We start from the raw sequence: 27,670 nt of genomic DNA on the forward strand, positions 1-27,670 counted from the left end.
TGTGAAGTGCATCAGATTGAAAGAGAAGGACTGGACCAAATTCACCCAGTTATCTTTCTAAGGCGGGACTAGAACTCCCTGTCTCCTGGTGATTGGCCCAAAGTACCCCAGCCAGGTTTCATGCCTAAGAGGGGACTAGAACTTACCATCCCCTGGTGATTGGCCCAAAGTCACCCAGTTGGCTTTCATGTCTAAGGCGGGACTAGAACTCCCAGTCTCCTGGTGATTGGCCCAAAGTCACCCAGTTGGCTTTCATGTCTAAGGTGGGACTAGAACTCACCATCTCCTTCTTCCGAGTCTGGTGCCTTAACCCCTGGAGGGCAGCCCCCAAGAACGCTAATGTTTCTCCCTTCTTCTTTTCCTCCCACCCAGATCCTGTGGCCCTTAACTACTCAAGAAGGATGCTGTTTCCGTGGTGGCAGCCGAGGATCTCCTCTTCCTTTCTTACCAAAATCTTGGTGGCCGGGGTCTTTTGTGCTGGGAATGCCTCCTGGGTGGGTGCCAATGAACTTGACCCAGAAGCGAATGGCACCTGCGAAGGTTTTACTAAGTGTCAACCAGGAGTGATCCTCCCGGTTTGGCAGCCGGACAACCCTTCTTTTGGAGACAAGGCTGCCCGGGCCATCGTCTACTTTGTGGCCATGATGTACATGTTCTTAGGGGTCTCCATCATTGCGGACCGCTTCATGGCCTCCATCGAAGTCATCACTTCCAAAGAGAAGGAGATCACCATCACCAAAGCCAACGGGGAGACCAGCATCGGCACCGTGAGGATCTGGAATGAGACGGTCTCCAACCTCACCCTCATGGCTTTGGGTTCCTCGGCTCCTGAAATCCTTTTGTCTGTCATCGAGGTCTGCGGCCATAACTTCCAGGCAGGAGAACTGGGCCCTGGCACTATTGTGGGCAGCGCGGCCTTCAACATGTTTGTGGTCATCGCCATCTGTGTCTATGTCATCCCCCATGGCGAGAGCCGCAAGATCAAGCACTTGAGGGTCTTCTTTGTCACCGCTTCCTGGAGCATCTTTGCCTACATCTGGTTGTACCTGATCTTGGCTGTCTTCTCCCCGGGGATTGTCGAAGTATGGGAGGCCTTGTTGACCCTGGTCTTCTTCCCGATCTGTGTTGTCTTCGCCTGGATAGCCGACAAACGGCTGTTGTTCTACAAGTACGTCTACAAGAGATATAGGGCAGACCCTCGCAGTGGCATCATCATTGGAACCGAGGGGGAGTTCCCCAAAGGCATTGAGATGGATGGAGGATTTGTGGCCAATGACCACCGAGAGAACGTCTTCGTGGATGGTAGCGCAGCATCTGTGGCTCCCCTTCCGGTTGTCACCCAGGAGGAGAAAGAGCTGGACGAGAGTCGCAAAGAGGTCATCCAGATCTTGAAAGACCTCAAGCAGAAGCACCCGGATAAAGAGCTGGAGCAGCTGGTGGAGATCGCCAACTACTATGCCCTACTGCATCAACAGAAGAGCCGGGCTTTCTACCGCATCCAAGCGACGCGCATGATGACCGGGGCGGGCAACATCCTCAAGAAACACGTCACGGAATTCTCCAAGAAGTCCACCAACCTTCTGGAGGTGCCCTCAGAAGCAGAAGTGGAGGAGAACTACAGCAAGATCTTCTTTGAGCCGTTCATGTACCACTGCTTGGAGAACTGTGGCTCGGTCACGTTGACCGTGACTTGCCAGCAAGGTGGAGACACCTACAACACCTTCTACGTAGACTACAAGACCGAGGATGGTTCGGCCAAGGCAGGTTCCGATTACGAGTACAGCGAGGGCACCCTGATCTTCAAACCCGGCGAGACCCAGAAGGAGCTGAAGATCGGGATAATTGATGACGACATCTTTGAAGAAGACGAACATTTTTTCGTCCGGCTTCTGAACCTGCGGGTGGGGGACGTGGAAGGCATGTTTGAGTCAGACTCTGCCGAACACCCCAAGGGACGCTTGGTAGCCCCGCTGGTGGCCACCGTGACTATTCTGGACGATGACCATGCCGGCATTTTTGCTTTCCAGGAAAAACTGTTAAGGGTCAGCGAGTGCCAAGGGACCCTGGAGATCAAGGTCACCCGGAGCTCAGGGGCCCGAGGGACTGTGATGGTCCCCTACCAGACGGTGGAGGGGACTGCTCAAGGAGGGGGTGTGGACTATGAGGACTCCTGCGGGGAACTGGAGTTCAAGGACGATGAAACTGTGTAAGTAAACAGAGGGCCTGGGCGGGTTAATCGTGGTGTTGAGCGGAAGGCAGAAATTATGTAGCCTGGGTGAATATTTGATATAACATTCCCGATAATACAAACAGGTGGTCACTAGGAGAATGGGTTGAGTTGAGTTGAGTTGAACTGAATTTGTTCCCTTGATGTCCATCTGGAGGAGAAGACCAATTTAATCTGGAGAGCAGATTAAACTGCTAGAAGGGAGTAGAGTTGGCTCTCCGTTTATAACCCCCCTCCCTTCTAGCACTGAGGATGTTCCCTAGTTGGGTCATGAAAGGTCTGCAAGAAAACCACCCAGCTCAGAGGGCACCAAGGACCCCACCGTCATCCTCCTCCTCCTCCTCCTCCTCCTCCTCCTCCTCCTCCTCCTCCTCCTTTCCACAAACCCCATTCCCTTTTAGCACTGAATATATTATTTAATTGGGTAATCCAATGTCTGTAAGAAAACTACCAAGGACCCCACAGTTCAACACTGAGCTACAAAGTTTCTCTTCTATTTTTCTTTCTTTTTTAAAAAGAAGAGAGAGCGAGAGATTAAGGCAGCAGTAGATCATCAAAGGCATTCAAAATTCACTTTGTTTTTTTTTTTAAAAAAAAAGAAAATCACCTCTTTCCAGATCCAGCCTAAACTTTATCCCCAGGCCCTGCACAATGCTCTTCCCCCTCCCCTCAACTCTAAAGAATGTTTTCTTAGAAAAAGTAAGCAATAGAGCAGGGGTCTTCAAACTTGGCCCTTTTATGACTTGTGGACTTCAACTCCCAGAATTCCTCAGCCAGCAAAGCTGGCTGAGGAATTCTGGGAGTTGAAGTCCACAAGTCATAAAAGGGCCAAGTTTGAAGACCCCTGCAATAGAGAATAAGGCTACAATTTTAATTCATCCCCCCCCCGTAAGAAATTTGGTTTGCCAAAGCTTCCTTCCAATCTGGCGCTTTGTGATTTAAGGCAATAATTGAGAATTGCTTTCTTTTTCTCTCCCCTCCCCCCCCAACACTTTTCTGGGAATAGGTCCAAAAAAATGGGGGTGGGGGTACGTTTGAGAAGGCTGGGAGCCGAGCCAAAGTAGCTGAGTGGAGGAAGCGGAGACCCTAACCCTCCTTCGCTTGCTTTTGGGCTGCCATTTCAAACCGAAATAGCTGACCTCGGGTCGCCAAGAAGGGGGGTGACGATGTGGCAGGAGCAGAAGGGTCAGGAAAGGGGGCGGGGGGGGGGCGGTGTGCCAGGAGATGAACTTGGCAAACATCTCCCAGAAGAACAGGATTCCAGTTTTAGAGGTCTTTGAGCCGGGCTCCTGAAGGCGGAAAGAGAGAACTCCCTACTCCCAACGCGCAGAACGGGACAACCCAACCATTTCAAACCATGTTTTAAAAAATTATCTTAGTTTTCCTCATTCGCTTTCCCTTTGGCATCCTGTCTCGAATGATTCCATTCGGCTGGAAGACCCGGTCTTGGAGCACGTCCAGAGTGCTTTCCCCCCCACCCCCCCAGTGGGACTCTTCTCCAGGGAGTCTGGAGGGAAGATCAGCACCTTCCTTGCAGACAGGCAGCTCCCAAAGGTAGCTTGGGGTTTGTTTTGGGAGCGTTCTGGGAAACGACTGGCCTGGCCTCCAGTCCGGTGTCTCTCTTGCCTCCCCCTCCCAGTCCAGCAGCCGTGGAAGAGGCACGGGTAGCTCTTCATCTGAGCCTTTTCAGGGACGGTTGGCGCTTCAGCGTGTCTCTGCCTGCCTTGCGTGGCTCGGCTGACAAAGAAGGGGAAATTAAGGAGTCATTCCTTCCTTCCTTTCCTCCCTCCCTCCCTCTGTTCTTTCTCTCCCACTCTCCCTTATTTCCCTCCCTTTCTCCTTCCTTCCTTCTGTCCTCCCTCTGTTCTTTCTCTCTCATTCTATTTTCCTTCCTTCCTTCCTTCCTTCCTTCCTCCCTCATGTCCTCCCTCCCTCTGTTCTTTCTCTCCCATTCTATTTTCCTTCCTTCCTTCCTTCCTTCCTTCCTTCCTTCCTTCCTTCCTTCCTTCCTTCCTCCCTCATGTCCTCCCTCCCTTTCTTCTTTCTCTCCCATTCTATTTTCCTTCCTTCCTTCCTTCCTTCCTTCCTTCCTTCCTTCCTTCCTTCCTTCCTTCCCTTTCCTCCCTCCCTCCCACATGTCCTCCCTCCCTTTCTTCTTTCTCTCCCATTCTCCCTTCTTTCCCCCTCCTTTTTTCTTCTCCTCCCTCCCTCCCTCCTCCTCCTCCTTTTCTTTCTTCTCTCTTCATGTACATATGTGTATCCGCTTGGAGGCTGATAACATCCAATTCCTTGGAAGTTCCCAGGACATTTCAGGAGGTGAGTTGTGGCCCAGCCCAGGCAAAACACCAAGGCGATGCTTTCCTAGGAGTGATTCAAAGCTGCCTCCACAGAGTTGGTTCTGCAGGTTGGGCTTGGGAAACCCCCCACCCCACCCGGCAGACCCTCCCAGGCCCAGCCGCAAGCCCCCCTCCATGTTAGAATAGAATAGATGTGTCATTCACAGCTGTGTTTGGCTGGAAGTCAATCAAAAATGTCTCTGCGGAGTCCCAAACTGTGCCCAGGTGCCATTTTGGAGGTTTAAGCAACTCAAGAGCTTGGTTGGGGGTGCTGTGTGACTTGTCCTTTTGTCTGCTAGATGTGGGATTCTTCCCCTTCATTGGAGAAAGAACAGTGACTCAAAGTAAACCACCTACAGGGTGTAGGTAGGGCTAATTTGTTTGTCTCTCCAGTGGTGGTAGCCAAAAATACTGAAATGATGAGTCAATGGGCTTGCATCCCTGGCCTTCCCAGAACTGGTTACTTCTAGAGATAGATTGACACATCTGGACAACAGGAACAGAACAGAACAGAACAGAATAGAATTATTAGAATTAGAATTAGAATTAGAATGAACAGAATAGAATAGACATAATTAGAATAGAATAGAATAGAATTAGAATTAGAATTAGAATGAACAGAATAGACATAATTAGAATAGAATAGAATAGAATTAGAATTAGAATTAGAATGAATAGAATAGAATAGACATAATTAGAATAGAATAGAATAGAATTAGAATTAGAATGAACAGAATAGAATAGACATAATTAGAATAGAATAGAATTAGAATTAGAATGAACAGAATAGAATAGAATAGAATAGACATAATTAGAATAGAATAGAATAGAATTAGAATTAGAATTAGAATTAGAATTAGAATTAGAATTAGAATGGAATACAATAGAGACTAGAATAGGATTGCCTCCTTCTCCTGCCCCAGCAAGGTCAACCTTTTCCCTTTTGTAATTTCTCTTCTTCTGCTCGCCCACATTTCCCTCCCTTCCCACCCGAACCAAGTCACAATGCAAAGGAGGCTTAATCTCTCCTGTAAGCTCCGGGATAAAGGAAGCAATTATGCCCCCCCCCCCCGTCTCCTGGTTTCAGGCACCCCCCATATCTGGATGACAGGACTGGAGAGGAGGAGAGGCCAGGATCTTCTCTGCTGGAGACCCTCAGTCCTACCTACAGCTTTCAAAAAAAACACCCCAAAAGCCTTTGGGGCCCTTGGTGCTCTCTGAGCTGGGTGGTTTTCTTGCAGATGTTTCAGGACCCAGCTAGGGAATATCATCAGTGCTAGAAGGGGGGGGTTGTAGGGAGGAGGAGTTCCTCAATTCCTTCCTCCCTCCCTCCCTCCCTTCTTTTTCTTGTTCCCTCTCTTTTCTTTTTCCTTCCTTTTCTTGCTCCCTCTCTTCTCTCCTCCCTCCCTCCCTCCCTCCTTCCTTCTTTTCTTGTTCCCTCCCTTTTCTCTTTTTCCTTCCTTTTCTTGCTCCCTCCCTCCCTCCTTTTTCTTGTTCCCTCTCTTTTCTTTTTCCTTCCTTTTCTTGCTCCCTCTCTTCTCTCCTCCCTCCCTCCCTCCCTTTTCTTGTTCCCTCTTTTCTTTTTCCTTCCTTTTCTTGCTCCCTCCCTCCCTCATTCCTTCCTTTCTTGTTCCCTCCCTTTTCTCTTTTTCCTCCCTTTTCTTGCTCCCTCCCTCCCTCCCTCCTTCCTTCCTTCCTTCCTTCCTTCCTGGCATGTGCATTTGGCCCAGGCGGGCGTGTTCTCGTTTCGGCGGCTGCCAAATCCACCCCCGCCGTCGCAGCCGGCGAATTCTCCATCATCCGCCCACACAGCCGAGGCCGGCGCGGCTCGCCTCCGCAGGAGAAGCCCGTCCGCTCCTTGAAGCCGCCGCGGGTGTCGCTTCCTCCCGGCCGGCCCGGCCTCCCCTTGACTGCTGCTCCAGGGTGGGAGAGGCCGGCTGGGGGTGGGGGGACTCAGATGGCTGCAGGGGAAAAGAGGGGGTAAGATCCGGTTGCAATCGCTGGCCAAGAGTGTCACATTAGCAGGTTGCGTGTGAACCGGCCTTCAGCAAGGGGCTGGACTACATGATCTCTAAGATCCCTTCCAAGTCTTTTATTCTCTTATTCCACCATCCTAGAAAGTCAAAGCCGAGAACGAAACCGTCCTAATTCTTGCTTTCCGTCCCAGACAGCAAAATCAGGTGGGCTGAGCCTTTTCCGACAACCCAGCCCCAGGAGAGACCCTGCCTTCCCCCCCCCCCGCCCGCCTTCCCACAAACCCCGGCCTCCTGGTGCGTTTCCAGGCAGGCCGCCCTGGAGTGCAATTGAGCTGCCTCCACCACCCTCCTCTCTCCTCCCTCTCGTCCTCGGGCGCCTCCAGAGCCCGCCCGGGCCTCGCTTTATCCAGGAGCCGGCAGGTGATGGATGATGTTTTCTTGATAGTTCCCCAAAGACGGCGGCGGCTTTATTCAGCCCGGTTTCTGTCTGCGGGGCTAAATTTAGCACGGGGATGGGAGACGCGCTGAGGGTCCGGAGAACAGAAGATACAAAATGTGTGTGTGTTTGTGTATGTCTCTGTGTTTGTGTATGCTCTGTGTGTGTGTGAGTGAGAGACACACACAAACACACACACACACACACACACACACACAGAGAGAGAGAGAGAGAGAGAGAGAGAGAGAGAGAGAGAGGCAATCCTATTCTAGTCTCTCCTTCCAGCCACATTGTGGGTGGAAGGAGAGGAGCATGGCTGGAAAGGCTGAAATTTTAACAAGTTGACAGATGGAGAGGAGAATAGGAAGGAAGGAAGGAAGGAAGGAAGGAAGGAAGGAAGGAAGGAAGGAAGGAAGGAAGGAAGGAAGGAAGGAAGGAAGGAAGGAAGGAGTCCAGTAGCCTTGAGGATGGAGGAAGATAAATGGGCCTGTTGCAACTACTTGGAGGGAAGGACTGCAAAGCATATTGTTGTTGCAAACGAAGGCAAATATGCATTGTAAAGATCACTTGGAGGTGGGAGATACTTCCAATGTAATCTACCAGATCCCCTGCATGGATTGCCCCTATGACTATGTAGGACAGACGGGGAGGAAGCTAACCACCAGATTGCAGGAACACAAGTGAGCGGTCAGACGAGGAGACGAGGAGACCCAAACTCACACTGCAATGAATGACGACACGCATTCAGGTTTGCAGCAACTAAAATTGTTGAACGAGCAGGCACAAAAACAGCCAGGGAAGTGATTGAAGCCTGGGAAACAGGAGTGCTGATTTACCACCAGCCTATCAAGTACTTAGAAGACTTGTGGGCAACACAAGCCAGTGATGGCTAACGACTTAAGAAGCCAGCCAATAACACACCCCAATCAACATCTAAAAAGCCACTTATGACAGGCACTACAAATACCACACACATTACAGCACATGCTCTGCTAGAAAGAAGTTCCCTGAAGTTGGGCTCCAGCAGGGGTCCAAAAGCTCGGGAGACAAAACATGTTATTGCGTTGATGATGCTACCTAGTTTGGTAATGAAATATCTGTGAGAAAACCCCCAAAGTCAGCACCAATGACCCCATAGTCCTCCTCCTCCTCCTCCTCCTCCTCCTCCTCCTCCTCCTCCTCCTCCTCTTCTTCTTCTTCTTCTTCTTCTTCTTCTTCTTCTTCTTCTTCTTCTTCTTCTTCTTCTTCTTCTTCTTCTTCTTCTCCTCCTCCTCCTCCTCCTCCTCCTCCTCCTCTCCACAAACTCCATTCTTTTCTAGCACTGAAGATGTTATTTATTGGTGTAATGAAAACCACCAAGCTCAGAAAGCAAGGAGCCTTCCTTTCCTCCTCCCCCTCCCCCTCCTCCTCCTCCTCCTCATCTCCGTAAACCTCTGCAAACCACACTCCCTTCTAGCACTCAGAGAGTACCCAGCACAATTCAACCCTGAGCAACACATATTCTCTTCTCTCGATATTGTCATTGTTGTGAGCTGGTGCTAATTCAGCCGGTCTTGAAGGAAAGGGAGCGAAAGGGTTAAGCACCGGGCCATTCATGGATTACAGGTCTCCATCTAGGGCTGCAATTACCCCAGAGATGCTCAGTTCTGTTTCTCCCTTGCCTGAAAAATATTTAAAAATGGAGCGAGGCAACCTTTTCTTGCCTTCCCCCTGGGGAAACGCTGCCCCACTGGATGGGCTCTTGGCCAACGACGCTTGAATGCGCGCACTCTCTTCTCCGAATTAAGAGGGCTGTGAATCTTACAGGGGGAAGCAAAAGGGACCTTTGCTGGTAAGCCCCCTTTGCAGAGTTTCCAGCAGGTTTTTTCCCCACCTAGCCTACAAAAAAAAAAGCCAGGATACGACTGACTCCAGGTTTCCCATATTACAAACCAGGATTGGTGGCCTGTGTTAGAGATGGTTTCTTCCCAGCATGCAACCCTGAGGAGATTGATTGCTTGGTTTATCGGCGAAGGGATCCAAACTCTGTAACCTAGCGTGACCCTGTCGGCCAGGCCGGCTGAGGATAATGGGTATTGTGATCTGACTAACGCTTCCTCCTGACACAGCCGTGTCTTGGTTTGGCTGCTAGAGGGAGGTAGAAAGGGTGGCCTCTCTGTCATCTGCCTATTTGTAACTTGGGGAGCGTCAGGCTCCGAGCAATGGCACTAAGGGATGTTTTGGCAGGCTAATGCCAGGCCCCGCTGGGGATTGTGTTGCTCAGGTAGAGCAGACATGTTTTTCCAAACATGTTTATTTTTAAAAAGCATCTTAATAGGTTAGGCTGCTAAAGCAGGACGGACTATGGAGGACAGCCACCATCTCCCTTCTTGCTAGAATCCCAGCAGGAAAGACACAGGGCTTCGGAGCATAAGCAGAATTCCTCCTTTGCCTTTGCCATTTAGGATCTGCTCGGATATGCCCACCTCACCCGGAGCCTGCTTCCCTAGGAGAGTTGTAGTCCCCTAGGTGCACTCAAGGGGCAGGGAGTTCCTCTGATTCATCAGCCAGGAGGATGAAGGGAGGTGCAGGCAAAAGGGAATAGGACAGGGTTAGGGTTACATCACCATGAACTCATAGAGCAAGATGGACATTGCCAACAAACTCGGAGCGCTTGGGTATGGTTAGGAGGGCACTGACTTTTCTAGGCTGCCCTATCTATGTTTCCTGGTAAAATATATGGGAAAATCCTATTGGAGGAAAAATCCACTTAGGGTTAGGGTTAGGTCCCCATGAACTCTTAGAGCAAGATGGACATTGCCAACAAACTCGGAGCGCTTGGTTAGGAGGGCACTGACTTTTCTAGGCTGCCCTATCTATGTTTCCTGGTAAAATATATGGGAAAATCCCATTGGAGGAAAAATCCAGTTAGGGTTAGGTCCCCATAAACTCATAGAGCAAAATGGCGACAGTGCACGTGCCCACAGAGAGGGCTCTGCGTGCCACCTGTGGCACGCATGACCTAGGTTCGCCACCATGGGAATAGGTTGAAGGTCAGAAAAGAGAGCTGAGTATAGGTCACATTTTAGAAAAGAAAAATCAAACTCTGATGGCTTAGACTGGGGTGCTTTAGGATGGAGGAACTCAACTCCATTAAGATGGGTGGATTTCAGTTCCCGGAATTCCCCAGCCAACATACTTTAAATTGAGCGAACTTCAGTTCCCAGAATTCCCCAGCCAGCATGCTTTTAAGATGGGTGGACTTCAGCTCCCAGAATTCCCCAGCCAGCATGAAGGGAAAAAATGGGGAAATACTGGGTTAGGAGATGGTAGATTTCCTTGTTAATAGGAACAGAATCTCCTCTCTGCTTAGTTGGTCTACCTGCAAAGAAACTCAAGCATTGCAAAAGATCATGAGGACCGCGAGATTATGTTTGCCAAAGGAATTAAAAGCCTGGATGAGTGTGACAATCCTGTAACGTTCTCCTTTCCAGAAACTGAGAACTGTGGAAGTTGTTTTTTTTTAAGAACCAATACCGGTGACCCTTCAGGGTGAAATAATCAGCCCACTTCACAGAAATAAGAAAGGCTATGCTAATGAAAATAGAGAACGTTGAACGTTTTTCAAGCTTGACAATTTTAAGATGTGTGGACTTCAACTCCCAGATGCTGGCTGGGGGCGGGGGGGGGGATTCTGGGAGTTGAAGTCCACACATTTTAAAATTGCTAAGGTTGAGACAAACACCGATGTAGAACTCTTTAGAAAAGGGCAGGAGAGAAGAAGAGAGAAACGAACAGTTTCCTCCTTGAGCAATTTACAGTAAAAATCCATCTTTTTCCTCCCAACCCATCAACTTAAACTTATTTCAATCCGACTCGATCAACGTGGTCTAAACCAGCCTTCGCTCGAGGGACAGAAAAGCGGGTTTGAAAATCACAGCTTGTGAAAGAGGACCCCAGAAGGGAAAGATGGACAGGGGGAAAAAAATGAAGATGTCAAAGAAACCTATGGCTAGCTCTCTTTTTCTCTTGGAACATATCGTGCCCTGGCCCCAAGATGCTTTTTTTCACGAGGCAACTGGACTTTCTTGTTTTTCTTTGAAGACCTTTCGCTTCTCATCCAAGAAGCTTCTTTGGCTCTGACTGGATGGTGGAGAACAGAAGTATTTATACTCCTTGCAGAAAACCTGGTCATTTGCCTTCTTCAGAGAGTCACTGAGGCCACTCGGAGGTTTGTCTGTGTCCTCGGGGTCACCTGAGTGGTGCAAATGGGTGTGGAGCCTTCTTGGAACTGCGGAAAGGTCTGTGTTGTAGACTGGAGAGAGAGGATGTTGTGACCCTCCGCCTCTATTGACCTGGATGACTGAGAATCTCCATAGATATCTGGCAGTTCCTGGTTTGTGCGTGTGTGTATAATAATAATAATAAATAATAAATAAATAAATAAATAAATAAATAAATAATAATAATAATAATAATAATAATAATAATAATAATAAGAAGAAGAAGAAGAAGAAGAAGAAGAAGAAGAAGAAGAAGAAGAAGAAAGGGACCTTGGAGGTCATCTATTCCAACCCCCTGCTCAGGCAGGAGACCCTATTCCATTTCATACAAATGGCTGTCCAGTCTCTTCTTAAAAACTTCCAGTGTTGGAGTATTCACTGCTTCTGGAGGCAGGTAGTTCCACTGGTTAATTGGAGAAATTTTCTCCTTAGTTCTAGGTTGCTTCTCTCCTTGGTTAGTTTCCATCCGTTGCTTCTTGTCCTGCCTTCAGGCACTTTGGAGAATAGCTTGACTCCCTCTTCTTTGGGGCAGCCCCTGAGATATATATATATATATATGCAGTTCCATTTATATACAGACAGACAGATAGACAGACAGAAACCAAGAACTGCCAGATATCTATAGCATAGCATAGGAGATATATTTAGCATAGGGTGGTGGCCCATATGCGTCACTTAAGTTGCCGAGATTTGGGTTTTGCAAAGAAGCAGGGAAACGGGATGGGCTAGAAATCCGAATGGCTTTTTCTGGCATCAGGAAGGCAGCGAGGAAGCATCGGTCCATTTTGCAAAAATGCAGCGCCCACCACAGGGGTCACAGGAGGGTTGCCGGGCTGCAAGAAATAAATCTTTTAGCACCGAATGAAATATTCACAGCTGCTCCGACCTCATCTTTCCGTTCGTGTCCGTGTGTCTGTGCCAGGGTGGAAAAGAGGAACTTCTTTGGTCCAAAGGCATGAATAGAAGCCCGGCCTACGGATCCACTGTAGGCACACAGGAGAGAGGTTGTCAATCCGTGGGAGTGGAAGACTCCCATATTGGAAAAAAAGTCTGGATTCCGTATGTCTGCTTAAAGGGATCTGGCCCACAGATTGCAGAGTCACAAGAGTTGGGAGGGAGCTTCGAGGCCTTCTAGTCCAACCCCCTGCTCAGGCAGGAAACCCTACACAGGTTGACTTACAAGAGTTCGTTTTGTGACCGTTCAAAGTTAAGGGAAAAAAGGGACTTGGGACCGTTTTTCGCAGTTAGGACCGTTGCAGCCTCCACGTGGTCACGCGATCAAAATTTGGACGCTTGGCAGCTGGTTCATAATGATGACAGCCGCAGCGTTCTGGGATCACGTGACCCCCCCTTTTGCGACCTTTTGACAAGCAAAGTGAAGGGTGAAGCCAGATTCACTTAACAGCCCTGTTACTAGCCCAACAACTGCAAGGATTCACTTAGCAAGAAAGGTCGCAAAATGGGGCCAAATTCACTTAGCAAATGTCTCACTTAGCAACATAAATTTTGGGCTCCGTTGTGGTCGTACGTTGAGGACTACCTGTACCATTTGGAGCATTCACAATTTCTGGAGGCAAGTCGTTCCGATTCTAACTCTCGGGAATTTCTCCTTAATTCCAGGTTGCTTCTCTCCTTGATTAAGTTCCATCCGTTGCTTCTTGTCCTTCCTTCTGTTGCTTTGGGAAATAAATTGAGCCACCCGGCTTCTTTGAGGCAGCCCCTCAAATATTGGAAGACTGCTGTCATGTCACCCCTGGCCCTTCTTGGCATTAAACTAATACCCCATCTATGTTTCTGGAAGTTTTAAATCCGATAAATGTAATCGTTGAGTTTGGCAGTTTCTCGACTTTGGAATGAGCTTAGATTGTGGGCAGGGGTGCAGGGACGGCGATGCGCATGGGACCTGCTCCTGTTGCAACATTGTTGCCTAAGTGTTGAGCCCGGTTGCAATTAAGACCAGGGATGCCCAACTGGGATCAAGCCACTCAATCAATCAATCAACCAACCCAGATCAATCGATCAAAATCGGCCCATCTTCCCCTCTCTATTTTCCCCTGAATTTCCCCAATCCTCTGATGCACTTGAGCTCTTTCTTCCACTGCCCAACCCATCAGCCACTCCCTTTGGAGGCGGGCAGGGTGGGGGGGAGGGCGAGAGAAAGAAAAGGCGCCTGGATGATTTGTCAGTAATTGATTTCTCAGCGCTTCAGGTCAACAACAAAAATCTCAGTCACCATGGCAACCCTTCCCTGGTGCTGCGCCTGGGAGGGGGCTGGTAGGAGGCGGGGCCGAGTTCCTCCTCTCCGAAAGGCCTCCGTGCCAGTCCCGAATTTGCTTCCGTTCAAGGGATGCAGTCGGAAGCTGGAATGTGTGCACAGGTGTCCACTGGGGTGGGGGCGGGAGGGGAGTGGGCAGAAGGGGGCTTTGGGTTTTGGCCAGGGACAGTGGCTTCCCTACGGAGAGCCCAGAGAAATTCTCCATCAATAATAATAATAATAATAATAATAATAATAATAATAATAATAATAATAATAATAATAATGATGATGATGATGATGATGATGATGATGATGATGATGATGAAGTTGGAAGGGATCTTGGAGGTCATCTAGTCCAACCCCCTGCTCAGGCAGGAAACCCTATACCATTCCAGACAAATGGCTGTCCGGTCTCTTCTTAAAAACCTCCAGTGTTGGAGCATTCACCGCTTCTGGAGGCAGGTTGTTCCACTGGTTAATTGGAGAAAATTTCTCTTTAGTTCCAGGTTGCTTCTCTCCTTGATTAGTTTCCATCCGTTGCTTCTTGTCCTGCCTTCAGGGGCTTTGGGGAATAGCTTGACTCCCTCTTCTTTGGGGCAGCCCCTGAGATATTGGAAGGCTGCCATCATGTCCCCACTCATCCTTCTCTTCATAAAACTAGACATACCCAATTCCTGCAACCGTTCTTCATATATTTTAGCCTCCAGCCCCCTGATCATCTTTGTTGCTCTTCTCTGCACTCTTTCCAGAGTGTCAACATCTTCTTTATGAATCATGGCGACGAAAACTGGGTGCCGTATTGCAAGGGTAGCCTTATCAGGGCCACTAATACTAATTATACTAATACTTCTCACAATCTTGATTCCATCCCTCCACTAACGCAGCCTAGGATTGTGTTGGCTTTTGGTATTGAGGCTAGCCGGCTGTTGAGAATGCCATGATTCCTACCTGGAGCAGGGAGTAGACTTGATGACCTCAAGGGACCCTCTGCAGGTGTGGAGGTGAAGATGACACTTTCCAGGGTTACTGGTGTCCATGCCGCTTCTTGCCTGCCTGTACCCGCCATAGATCCTGCTTCCTTGCGATCTTGGTGGCTGCAGAACACTGACGATTGTCAATTTGATCTGCTGGCCTGGGAGACAGGAGGCAGTGAGTTCTAGTCCTGCCTTAGGTGTGAAAGTCAGCTGGGGGGGTGTGAATTTGGGCCAATCACCAGGAGTTGGTGAGTTCTAGTCCCACCATAGGCATAAAAAGTGACTTGGGGCCAATCACCAGGAGACGGTGAGTTCTAGTCCCACCATGGGCATGCAAGCTGGCTGGGTGACTTTGTCCATCAGTTTCTCAGTTCAACCTACCTCACAGGGTTGTTGTGGGGAAAATAGCAGGAGGAAGGTTGCCTTCCACTCAGAGCAGCTTCCACGAGGCCTTGTAGACTGTTTGAACCTTCGAGGCCCAGAAAGTCCTTTCCACTTGAATGCATTTCACGGCTGTTTTTCTCTCTCCCTTCCTTGTGCACAGAAAATCCCTTCACGTGAAAATTGTGGATGTCGAAGAATATGAGAAAAAAGACAGTTTCTTCATTGAATTGGGCCAACCCCGTTGGTTGAAAAGAGGGATCTCCGGTAAGTGGGGTATCAGGAGGTGGAAAACCTCTCTAGGGCAAGAGGAAAACAGCCCCTAGGGCGGCAGTAAGATGGGCTGGCTTTAGGGCTGGCTGGTGAAATCAACCCATCTTAACGCTGGGGAATTCTGGGAGGTGAAATCAGCCCATTTAAAGCATCTGGCTGGGGAATTCTGGGAGGTGAAATCAGCCCATCTTAAAGCATGCTGGCTGGGGAATTCTGGGAGGTGAAATCAGCCCAACGTAAAGCATGCTGGCTGGGGAATTCTGGGAGGTGAAATCAGCCCATCTTAAAGCATCTGGCTGGGGAATTCTGGGAGGTGAAATCAGCCCATTTAAAGCATCTGGTTGGGGAATTCTGGGAGGTGAAATCAGCCCATCTTAAAGCATGCCGGCTGGGGAATTCTTGAAGTCTTAAAAGCTGCTAGGGTTCAGAACCACCGACGTGCTGCATTGATCTGGCTCCTTTGCAGCCAGAGGTGATCACAGATAGTGCGAATGAGGTGAGGTCCAATGCATCTTCTCTTGCCTGGCCCCCTCAGAGAGCCTTTAGCAAGGATCCTGCCTGGCCAAACAGCTGGTGGTGGTTTCTCCAAGGGGTCCTCAGAGTGGGACCCTTAGGAGCCCAACAGACCAGCTGCTTCTCCAATGTGGAGGCTGTTTGTGAAAGCTGAAAGCAGAGCAGAGCCAGCATTGGCTGGATCCAAGGCCCATGCTTCCCAGCTGACAGAGCCTGCAAGTTCACTATACTACAGGTAGTCCTTGACTTATGACCTCAGTTGGGACTGGAATCTCTGTTGCTCAGCGAGGCGTGAGTGAGCCACACCCAGCTTGACCACCTTTTTTTTGTGCCACGATTGTTAAGTGGACCCCTGCCGTTGTTAAGTGAGTCACATGGTGGTTAAATGAATCCAGTTTCTCCCACTGGCAATCACATGACCCCAGGATGCTACAACATGCCGGTTGCCAAGTGCCTGAATTTTGACCGCCTGACCCTGGGGATGCTGCAGCGGTCGTAAGTGCGAGGACCGATCGCAAGCCACTTTTTTCCCCAGTGCCTCTGGGGCTTCAAACAGTCGTTAAACGAATGGTTTTGTAGGTCGAGGACAACTTGCCGGAGGGCTGCTTTCATGGGGCTCCCCACCCAGTTTAGGCTGTCAAGTTTTGGCGCTACCTTCTTAAGTTCATAGAAGTTTCTGGCTTTGTTGACGGGGCAATTGCCTAATTTCTCTTTCTCTGTTTCCCTGTTTGCAGCCCTCCTGCTCCATCAAGGTAAGCCCCCCTCCCCTCCCCCCTTTTTCTCCTTTCTCCAACTAACCCCCTTCCACAATTGGATTAACTCCATATTCCCCCACCCACCCACCACCCGTTCTCTACTCTCTACCTGTCCACCTTTCTTCCTCTTTTGGTAATCCTATAGTTGTATTTCTCGTCCTTATGCTCTCTTTCATTGTTTTATTGTTCTATTATCTTACTTCCATTCTGCTCATTTCTTTCCTTTTATTGTTGTAAGCCGCTCTAGAGTAGCCCCACGGCTAGCTAGACGGCAAATACATTTAACAAGTGGTAATGAAACAACAATCGGGGGGTACTTACTCTGTGATACTCTGCATCGCAGGCATTCTTTTTGGACCCAGTTCTTAAAACTGTTGATGATTTTCCCCCCCTCCCTTTCTACGTCAAAGCAATGTACTCGGTGTTTGTTGCACCCATTTTGCAGAGCGGGTGATTGAGCGCCTGAGGGAAGAACAGCACAAGGCTCTAAATGTTTGCTGAAAATAACCTCTGATTTTACTCGGGAATTTGTTTTCCTCATGCTAAGGGAGTGGCAGTCGTTTGAAACCACTCTGGGAAAAATGGAAAATATCCTCTCAAATCCAGGTCAAAGGCAGGCCTCTGCGGTTTCCTTGTCGCATTTGCAAACGAACCAAGGAAGAATTTAGCAAGGGGGTTGGGGGGGGGGTTGGCATTTCCCTGGACAATTCTAGTGATGTAGGCTTGATCTTAAGTTGCAGGGGAAAATGTCCCCCACCTCCCTATAAGGAGCAGACAAAGGGATGGTCATGTCAAAGATATACTATTCCTAAACGAGGAGGCTTGCTTATTCATCCCCACTGATGTACCATTCTTTCAGGGAGTTAGCAGATCCTAAATGTTTCCCCAGGGTGTCTTAAATGGTTAGCAAATTGTGGGTATGAGTTTGTGTGGCGCATAGTGTCACAGGGGTTAGAATGCAGTATCGCAGGCAAACTCTGCCCACAGCCAGGAGTTCGATCCTGACCGGCTCAAGGTTGACTCGGCCTTCCATCCTTCCCAGGTCGGTAAAGTGAGGACCCAGATTGTGTCGGAGCAAGATGCTGACTCTGTAAACTGCTCAGAGAGGGCTGTGAAGCGCTGTGAAGCGGTGCATAAGTTTAATTTGTGTTGCTATTGCTAAATATATCCTGCTCTCACTTAAGTAAGCCATTGGATCTGCACCGAAGTCAAGCAGAATTCATAATTTCTTTATAATCAACCCTGGAGGTTTTCAAGAAGAGATTGGACAGCCACTCATCCAGAATGGAACAGGTTCTCCTGCTTCGGCTGGGTTATAAGGCCTCCAAGGGTCCCTTCCAACTGTTATTCTGTTAAAACACCTTTGGGAAATGGGAAATGAATCTCCCAGGAAGGCGAAACAATTCCTTCAGGGGAGGTGAGTGGGCAGACGAATCGGCAGGTGCACGTGTCTCCTTCACACCTCCCGGCCCAGGTGCTGGAAATGGCACCTGCCAACCAGAATAAACCTTTGCCATCTATCGCCCCGCCTGGCTTGCTGGCAACGTGGCGGACCCTGCCTTACTCCTTAGCCTGACTGGACTGGGAGGAAAACGTTGTCAGTCAGCGCATAGATCCCAGATCCGTGACGACTTGCCTGCTCCTCAACATCTGTGCCAGGGAGGAGGGGGGTGGGGGTGCCACGAGAGGCTGTGCGTAGGAGAAAGTGCGTGTGCGTGCCTGAGCATTTTGTACATTAGCTCCGTTCCGGGGGAGAGGGAATGTGTGGGTGAGAAACTATGCACTGTGCATAGGGATGGGAATGCGCTGCAGTTTTTGAGAGACAGCCAGCCTGTCCTGCCTTAGAAGACCCTCCTTGCTTGGGAGAAGACCCCCCCCTCTCCTCCAGCACCTGCCAAGAGACCGGTGGGTTTACAGGAGGGGTGCGGCAGAAACGGACACGGAAACAGAGTTTTGCCAAAAGGTAAAAATTTAAACCCGGCGGAATCAAGAATCCAGCCTCCTTGTTCAAAATGTCCAGAACCTTGCTCCCGAGTAAATGATGTTAGCTAGTTTGGCTTGTGAAATGTCTGCCAGAAAACCAACAAGCTCAGAGAGCTGCAGATATTCTCCTTTATTGGCAGAGAGACATGCAAGGAATGGATTAGCATCTGCAATAAGGGAAGAAGGCGTAGGAAAGAAGGACTGGGGCTGACATGATAGCAGTCTTCCAGTATCTCAGGGGCTGCCCCAAAGAAGAGGCAGTCAAGCTGTTCTCCAAAGCCCCTGAAGGCAGGACAAGAAGCAACGGATGGAAACTCATCAAGGAGAGAAGCAACTTAGCACTAAGGAGGAATTTCCTGACAGGGAGAACAATTCGTCAGCGGAACAACCTTCCTCCAGAAGTTGTGGGAGCCCCAACACTGGAAGTGTTTAAGAAGAGCCTGGACAGCCAGTGGTCTGGAATGGCACACGGTCTTCTGCTTGAGCAAGGGGTTGGACTAGAAGACCTCCAAGGTCCCTTCCCAGCTCTGTTAAATCTGTTCTGTTAATCTCCATCAGCTTTGCAAGCCAGCTACGAATGCCTTTTGGGGCAGGCCTCTCTGTCTCCCCCCCTCCGCCCCCCCCCCCGATTCAATCTGTATCCATTAAATGTCCCAGTCAGGCTTTCCAACCTTGGCAACTTTAGGACTTGTGGACTTCAACTCCCAGAATCCACATCTTCAAGCTGCCGAGGTTGAAGACCCCCCCCCTACCCTAAAAAGCTGCCGGCTTTAGGAATCAGAGAACTAAGGAATATGTCAAAGAGTGATTTATTCTGACAGTGAAAGGAATCTTCCCTAGTTAGGAGCAGCGTATGTGTCTACCGGCTCTAGGGACAAACCGTAGAAAATAGACCCAAAAACAAGCAAGCAGACGAACAGACTAAACTAGAAATGGAGAGCTCCAGATTTGAATTTCAGTTCAGCCAGCTGACTTTGGCACAGGCGCAGTCCTACCTCGCAGGATCGTTGGGATGAAAACAGAGGAAAAGAGGGAGGGAGTATATAACCATCCCGTCCAATCAAGCTCTTGGCTGCTGTTATTTCTTTTTACTTAGCCGACGGTGACAGAAAACTCTCCGCGGAGGAAGAGGAGGCCTGGAGAATTGCTGAGATGGGGAAGCCCATCCTTGGGGAAAACTCGCGCCTGGAGGTGATCATAGAAGAATCCTACGACTTCAAGGTAAGCAGCAAAGCACCAAGTTTGGGCTGCTTCCCTTCACCTCAAGCGAGCCATGGTGGGAAAGGCCGTTTGGGGTCTGAAAGCCAATTGACCTCTGCATTTTTGACCCCCTGTTTAAACTTCAGCTCAGGGAACTTTCGAAATTCAAAAGTAGTGTTGGGATAGAAAGATGATAGATAGATAGATAGATAGATAGATAGATAGATAGATAGATAGATAGATAGATAGATAGACAGACAGACAGACAGGAATGGATGGGTAGATAGATATAGATAGATGATAATAGATAGATAGATAGATAGATAGATAGATAGATAGATAGATAGATAGATAGATAGATAGACAGACAGACAGACAGACAGACAGACAGGAATGGATGGGTAGATAGATATAGATAGATGATAGATAGATAGATAGATGATAGAGAATAGATAAATAGATAGATTAGATAGATAGATAGATAGATAGATAGATAGATAGATAGATAGATAGATAGATAGATAGACAGACAGACAGACAGACAGGAATGGATGGGTAGATAAATATAGATAGATGATAGATAGATAGATAGATAGATAGATGATAGAGAATAGATAGATAGATAGATAGATAGATAGATAGATAGATAGATAGATAGACGGATGGATGGACAGACAGACAGACAGAAATGGATGGGTAGATAGATATAGATAGATGATAGATAGATAGACAGAGAATAGATAGATGTTAGAGATAGATATAGATAGATGATAGAGATAGATAGATAGATAGATAGATAGATAGATAGATAGATAGATAGATAGACAGACAGACAGACAGACAGACGGATGGACGGACAGACAGACGGACAGGAATGGATGGGTAGATAGATATAGATAGATAGATGATAGATAGATAGAGATAGATGATAGAGAATAGATAGACGATAGAGATGATAGATAGATAGATAGATAGATAGATAGATAGATAGATAGATAGATAGATAGATAGATAGATTAAACTGTACTGTGTATTATATTGGCTACAGTCATTTGCAGAATTGCACAGCAATATAGATACATTTTAATGCATTTTTTTTTTAAAAAAAATCTTTCGATTAACCTAATGAATGACATAGAATGAATGGGGAATGACAAATAAAGAAAAAAAACCCAAACTGATCGAGTTGCAAACACGAGAAGCCAATCCAAATGGAAATTGACAAGATTTGCTCACCGCAACCATCCACAATTCCTTGAAGAACAATGTCCTATTAGCGTTATTGTGACTGTTCACTGAAAATGGGGCTGTGCAGAACGCCTCTCCCTGCCTCAGTTGGCGCCTTCAGCCTGATCCCTCGGTGGCTGAGAAAATCCCTGGGGGGCTGCTGTTCTGGGGAGATGTGCAGAGAGAGCCTGCAGGGATTTCTCAAGAACACCCCACCCCCCCGGGAACCACATGGGAATCAGGAGGCTGCGTCTTTTTCTGGGAAGTGGTGTGACATCTCCCCGTGCCACCCTCCTGCACTGGTGCTTTCTTGATGCTGAGTAGAGAGGTGACTTGTCAGGGGCGCCCCCTCCCCAAAACCCAGACAGCCACAGGGTGATCCTTCCAAGTAGAACATCATCGCCATCACCACCATCATCATCATAGAGTGGGAAGGGACCTTGGAGGTCTTCTAGTCCAACACCCCCCCACACACACACACACTCAGGCAGGAAACCCTTTACCATTTCAGACAATTGGCTCTCCAGTCTCTTCTTAAAAACTTCCAGTGTTGGAGCATTCACCGCTTCAATTTCTTTATTGTTCCTCACCCATAGACAGAATCTTGGCAAAGTGAAGTCAACCGCCAGCTCCATAAAATGTATACAGATAGTCCTCAACGGCAGCGGCACTGCAGGAAGTGACTTACAATCTTTTTTCCCACGAACGACCGTTGCAGCATCCCCGCAGTCGTGGGATCAAAATTTTGGGGCTTGGCAACCGGGATGTTATTAATGATGTCTGCACTGTCTCAGGGTGAGGAGAGAAAGGTCGTGAAATAGGGGCCAAACTCTCTTAACAAGTGTATTGCCTAGCAGTAGAAATTTTGGGCTCAACTGTGACTGTAAGTCGAGGACTGCCTGTAGTCTGGGAACCGTTAGAGGGGAGCTGCCTTCACCCTCTGTCTCTCACACAAACTCTCTGAACTCAACTATCTCTTACTTCGCTGGGAATCTGGCCCCTCCCTCCCAGGAATCCAGACCAGGACAATTCACCCCATCCCTGCTGGGTTGGCCAATGTCAAAATTGCCATGTCTGAACGGCAAAGAAACAGAGGGTGCCACGCTGAACAGGAAGCCATGGAAGAGAACGCAAGTTGATTGGTTGGTGCCACAGAAGGGTAGTCAGCCCTGAATCACTGCAGGGCGTCTCAAATTTCCCAGAATCCCCTAGCATTTCCAGAGGCATCATGGATATTTGCAAACCATAAATGTCCAGATCTCACCCCAGCCGACCCCTGTCTGCTGCCTCCAGTCTCCCAATCTGGAGCTGATCCAGATGCCAAGTCCGGCTCATCAACCCAGCCTCTTCACCAATTCTGTTTCTGCCGCAGAACACGGTGGACAAACTCATCAAGAAAACCAATCTGGCCCTGGTGATTGGCACACACTCCTGGCGTGAGCAGTTCCTGGAGGCAATCACTGTCAGCCCAGGTAAGTGACACCCCCGTCCCCGCCCCCCACCCATCCAGCCCTCACTACCACCAGCTTGGAGGGATCAAGAAACAACACCTTTGGGAAATCTGTTCCAGGAAATGAAAACGCCAACAAGCTAGTAGACAAAATGCTGGGGTACAAAATCTGCACATTTTGTATTGCAGAATTTCTCCCCTTGGCAGGTTGAAGATGGGTGGACTTCAAGCCCCAGAATTCCCCAGCCAGCATGCTTTAAGGTGGGCAGACTTCAACCCCCATCCAGCTGGAGAATTCTGGAAGTTGTTTACCTAGCTATCCTCTCTCTCTCTCTCTCTCTCTCTCTCCTCTCTCTCTCTTCTCTCTCTCTCTCTCTCTCTCTCTCTCTCTCTCTCTCTCTCTCTCTCTCTCTCTCTCTCTCTCTCTCTCTCTCTCATCTCTCAACCATTTATCTGTCTTCTATCATCTATTATCTATCTTATCTGTCATCTATCGTTCATCTATCTTCTATATCTATTATCTATCTAGGTATCTCTATCTTCTATCATCTTATCTATCTATCATCTCTATCTTATCTTATCATCTCTATCTATCTTCTATCATCTTATCGTATTATCTCTGTCTTATCTGTGCATTTCCCTGGCTCAGTTCATGGAGCTGAGGTCTTACATTCACTGTCCTTGGGGTGCACAAGCCGGGCTCCTGTGGCTACATTCTGTACTGCTTCCAGATACTCTTCAAGGGCAGCTCCATGAAGTCCATACAGGAGAGGACCGGGGCACGAGTGACTAAAAGGAGGGCTTCAGTTGGAGTCAAAATCCACACACCTTAAAAAGTTGACCAGGTTGAGAATCAGGGCTGTCAACCGCCTGTTGTTGTTCAGGAGAGAAAACTGCACTGCGGGAAGAACAGACCGGGATTAGATTGCAGAATTTAGCTAGCTTAGCAAATGCTGGTGACCCACAAAGGAGCAAGCAAACCAGAATGGCTGATGGCCATATGTCACCCTTTACTCCCTGCTAAGAAAATGCTGGCTCCTCTGCTCTGCCTGGCACGCACACACACACACACACACACACACACACATTCACTCAGAGACCGATATACAAAAACTGTCCTCCGCTGGAACCGTCGTTCTCTGAACGCAGAATTCATGTGAACAGACAATTGTGTGGCTGTTCTTGTCCCTCCCGCTTGGAATTAATAAGCTTTGGAGATAAGAGACATTGAGAGTTGTGTTATTAAATCAGGCTGCCTCCGCCTGTGAATTTTCCTCCCCACAACCAGAGGGGAAAGAGGCAAAAAAGTCAGAGTGGGCAGGGCTGCCGTCCTCTGGACATTTGGATCTCCTTTTGGGAGTCAATGCTGGCCAGACTTTCCCTTGCTAAGCAAGGCATTTGTTAAGGGAAGTCGGGCCTGAGTTTACGGCCATTTGTGCCATGGTAAAACTAATCACTGCGGTTGTTAAGTGAATCGTGCAGTCATTAAGCAAGTCCGCCTTCCCCCATCTGCTTTGGTTATCAGAAGCTGGCTGGGAAAGTCCTCCTTCACTCTCCTTCCTCCTTTCTTTCTTTCTTTCTTTCTTTCTTTCTTTCTTTCTTTCTTTCTTTCTTTCTTTCTTTCTTTCTTTCTTTCTTTCTTTCTTTCTCTCTCTCTCTCTTTCTTTCTTTCTTTCTTTTTCTTTCTTTCTCTTTCTCTTTCTCCTCTTTCTTTTTCTATCTCTCCTCCTCCTCCTCTCCACAAACCCCACCAACTCCCTTCTAACACTGATGTCGTTACCTAGCTGGATAATGAAACTTCTGCAAGAAAACAACCAAGCTCAGAGAGCACCCGGGACCCCACAGTCCTCCTCCTCCTCCTCCTCCTCCTCCTCCTCCTCCTCCTCCTCCTCCCCCCATCCCCATCCTCAACCCTCTCCTCTCCTTCCTCCTTCCCTTTGGTTTTCACAATATGCACCCAATATAGGACAATCTGGGCCTTTGTGCCTCGAATGCGAACTCCGGAGTGATTGTGTGACCATGCAGGTGTTCATTTTTTTCCCTGTTTCTCCATGGAATTTTCAATAGGTTTTCCAAAGTGCAAAATTATCAATACTCTATTTTGCTTCCAAAGGGTATCACAAGAGAATCGTGACTATTCTGTAAGCAAAATTGTGAATAAAATGGGTAGAATGACCTGAAAAACTGCTTAAATGTGCTGTTATCGACTCTGAGCTGATGCTAGCATACATTTCTGCAGAATTTTGATATTTCCTAGACTAGTAAAAGGAAATAATAGGGGCTGGATTCGAATCCCTTTGGAGGGTTCCCCCCCCCCCGCCCCCATGTGACACCAAAGAGCTGGCCGTTGGTTCTGGCGCTGATGCTCTTGCAAGGCCAGGGCGCCCTCTATCGGTCAGCATCCTACCTAACGGAAATTTAGAACTTTTTTTGTGATGGTTTCGTTTCCGGCAATATTTTTAGCTCTTGTCAAAAGCCTTGCCTGTATTCTCTATTCGTTTGCCTGGAATTCATCTCTTGTCATCCATCGCTTGGCCTGATTTTTAATTTCTCTAGTTGTGGTTAACAAACAAACAAAAAACAACCCTGGGGACCAGCAGTTGGGTTTCAACTTACAGCAAAGAAAAACAGGATCTTGCTGCATGCGTGTCTTTTTTTATTTCTTTTTCTGAATGTTCTTTCTACCAATGGTGGAGGAGGAGGAGGAGGAGGAGGAGGAAATCTAAAATGGTTATGAAATAACGCTCTAAACCCTGACCCAACTGATTGCAATGGTGTCAGTACTGGAGGTGGAACCACCATGAAAAGCCAACAGAAGAGAATATTTGTAGATCAGGGGTAAACTGTGGGGTCCTTGCTGATTTTCTTGCAGACATTTCATGACCCAGCTAGGTAACATCATCAGTGCTAAAGGGATTGCGGTTTGTGGAGAGGAGGAGGAGGAGGAGGAGGAGGAGGAGGAGGAGGAGGAGGAGGAGGTGGACGACCGTGGGATCCTCAGTGCTCTCTGAATTTGGTTGTTTTCTTGCAAACCTTTCATTACCCAAACTAGATAACATCATCAGAGCTAGAAGGGAGTAGGATTTGCTCATTTTATCATCAAGGAATCACCAAAACCACTTCCACCAACGCTGACAGGGCAAGCCACTAGGTACAAAATGAGAGGAAACTCCACTCCCTACTAATATTGATGAAGTTAGCTAGTTGAGTCATGAAACGTCTGCAAACGTTTCAGAGAGCATCAAGGACCCCACAGTCCTCCTCCTCCACCCTCCTCCTCCTCCTCCTCCTCCACCCTCCTCCTCCTCCTCTTCCTTCACAGTCTTTCTCCTCCACCCCCCTCCACTGTCCTCCTTCTCCTCCTCCTCCTCCTCCTCCTCCTCCTCCTCCTCCTCCTCCTCCTCCCCCCAAACCCCACTTCCTTCTAATTCAGGGAGCACCAAGGACCTCACATTTTACGCCACTGTCAAATTTTGGGTCCCAGCTCTCTACCGGTCTTTTTTCTGCCCACCTTGCCCGTCGGGGCCGAATGCCTGACTCAGGACTCCTTGCCCTAGGTGTTGAAGACGAGGATGAAGACGGGAGAGAGGAGCGGCTGCCGTCTTGCTTCGACTACGTCATGCATTTCCTGACAGTCTTCTGGAAGGTTCTCTTCGCCTGCGTGCCACCCACCGAGTACTGGAATGGCTGGGCCTGCTTCAGTGTTAGCATCATGGTGATTGGCATGCTGACTGCCCTCATCGGCGACCTGGCCTCCCACTTCGGCTGCACGGTGGGACTCAAGGACTCCGTCAACGCCGTCGTCTTTGTGGCCTTGGGCACCTCCATACCAGGTGTGCTAGCCGTCTGCCTGGTTAACACAAGGCTCTTAGCCCGGTCAGCCGTCACGGGTGGCTCTCGACTCAGGACGGCCACGGAGCCTGGAATTTTGGCCATCAAGTCATTGTGGTTGTGAGTCCGAGGCACCACGTGATTGCCACCAATTTTATCTTTGTGCTGTGCAGGTTCTGAGGTTTTGCTTGACTAAAAAAAATTGCAGAAAACCAGAAGCTGCCTTCAAGCGTTACGTTTTTATTCAGCTGAACAAAGACGGGCTTCTCTAAAGAGAGACGAAAAGCCCCAAATATCAGAAAAGCCTTATTTTTATACCTTCTTTGATGACATAAGCAATTCACTCAGCAAAGCTGACACACATAAGATCAAGACTTTGCCCTTTAAGGCTGGCACACTGTGGATAAGAAGGAAGAAAGCAGAAATAGCTAAAATGTTCCCTTTTGGGGTATTTCCCCAAGACACCATATGTTAGGATATGGGGTGTTTCCTTTGCTGTCCTTTCATGACCCTGCATTCATGGTTCTGCAAGTGGCCACAGATAGCAGGCCCCCTGCACGTATTCACAATTGATCCTGTCCCCTAAGTCCGGGTCAACAATCGTGTTACGATCATCCTAAAACGAGTCACACAGTCATCAAGTGAACCCCGAGGAATGCATACGTGAATCCAGCGTTTCCGATGGGTGATTTTCCGATATTTTCTGCTGGAAAACCTTTACGGCTGATTTTCCCGCAGAAAATACAAAAAAAAAACAACAAAAACCTCACGGTCCACTTAATGACCTTGTTATTCAGACTCCAGTCAGTCAACAACTGTCCAACTTCCAATCGTTCGTTTAGTGACCATTCAGAGTTATAAGGGCACTGGAAAAAGTGACTTAGGACCATTTTCCATACTTCCGACCATGGCAGCCTCCCCAGGGTCGCATGATCAAAATTTGGACGCTGGGCAACTGACTCGTATTTATGACGGTCGCAGCGTCCCCCGGGGTCACGTGATCCCCTTTTGCGACCTTCTGACAAGCAGAGTCAATGGGGAAGAAGCCAGATTCACTTAGCCACTGTGGCACTGTATTGTTGTAAGTTGAGGACCACCTGTACACATGGGCTGTGAAAGTGGGGAGACAGTGTGTGGGGGGGTCCCTGACGGGAGAAAGGGCTGTCTGGTTTTCTGGACTTGTACATCCTCACTGCTCTCCTCTTTCCGCAGATACCTTTGCCAGCAAAGTGGCCGCTCTGCAGGACCAGTGCGCGGACGCGTCCATCGGCAACGTGACGGGCAGCAACGCGGTCAACGTCTTCCTGGGCCTGGGCGTGGCCTGGTCCGTGGCGGCCATCTACTGGGCTTTCCAAGGCAAAAACTTTGAGGTGCAGACTGGCACCTTGGCCTTCTCCGTCACCCTCTTCACCATCTTTGCCTTCGTTTGTATCAGTGTCCTCATGTACCGCCGGCGGCCACACATAGGGGGAGAGCTGGGGGGTCCCCAAACTGCCAAAATCCTGACCACCTGCCTCTTTGTGGGCCTCTGGCTGATCTACATCCTCTTTGCTGGCCTGGAGGCCTACTGCCACATCAAGGGTTTCTGA

General features: G+C 48.7%; 1 protein-coding gene across 1 annotated transcript; it reads left to right on the forward strand.

Moving 5' to 3' along the window:
* Positions 1 to 401: 401 nt before the first annotated feature.
* SLC8A2 (solute carrier family 8 member A2) lies at positions 402 to 27,670 on the forward strand (the record flags this gene model as incomplete). The annotated part of the gene is made up of 7 exons (XM_083370145.1): positions 402 to 2,206; positions 15,013 to 15,116; positions 16,370 to 16,387; positions 19,470 to 19,594; positions 22,173 to 22,272; positions 25,808 to 26,083; positions 27,294 to 27,670. 7 exons carry the CDS (start codon positions 402 to 404, stop codon positions 27,668 to 27,670), a joined length of 2,805 nt encoding a protein of 934 aa, XP_083226271.1.

The sequence above is a fragment of the Vipera ursinii genome, assembly GCF_947247035.1.
Source record: "Vipera ursinii genome assembly, chromosome: 9".
Taxonomy (NCBI): Eukaryota; Metazoa; Chordata; class Lepidosauria; order Squamata; family Viperidae; genus Vipera; species Vipera ursinii.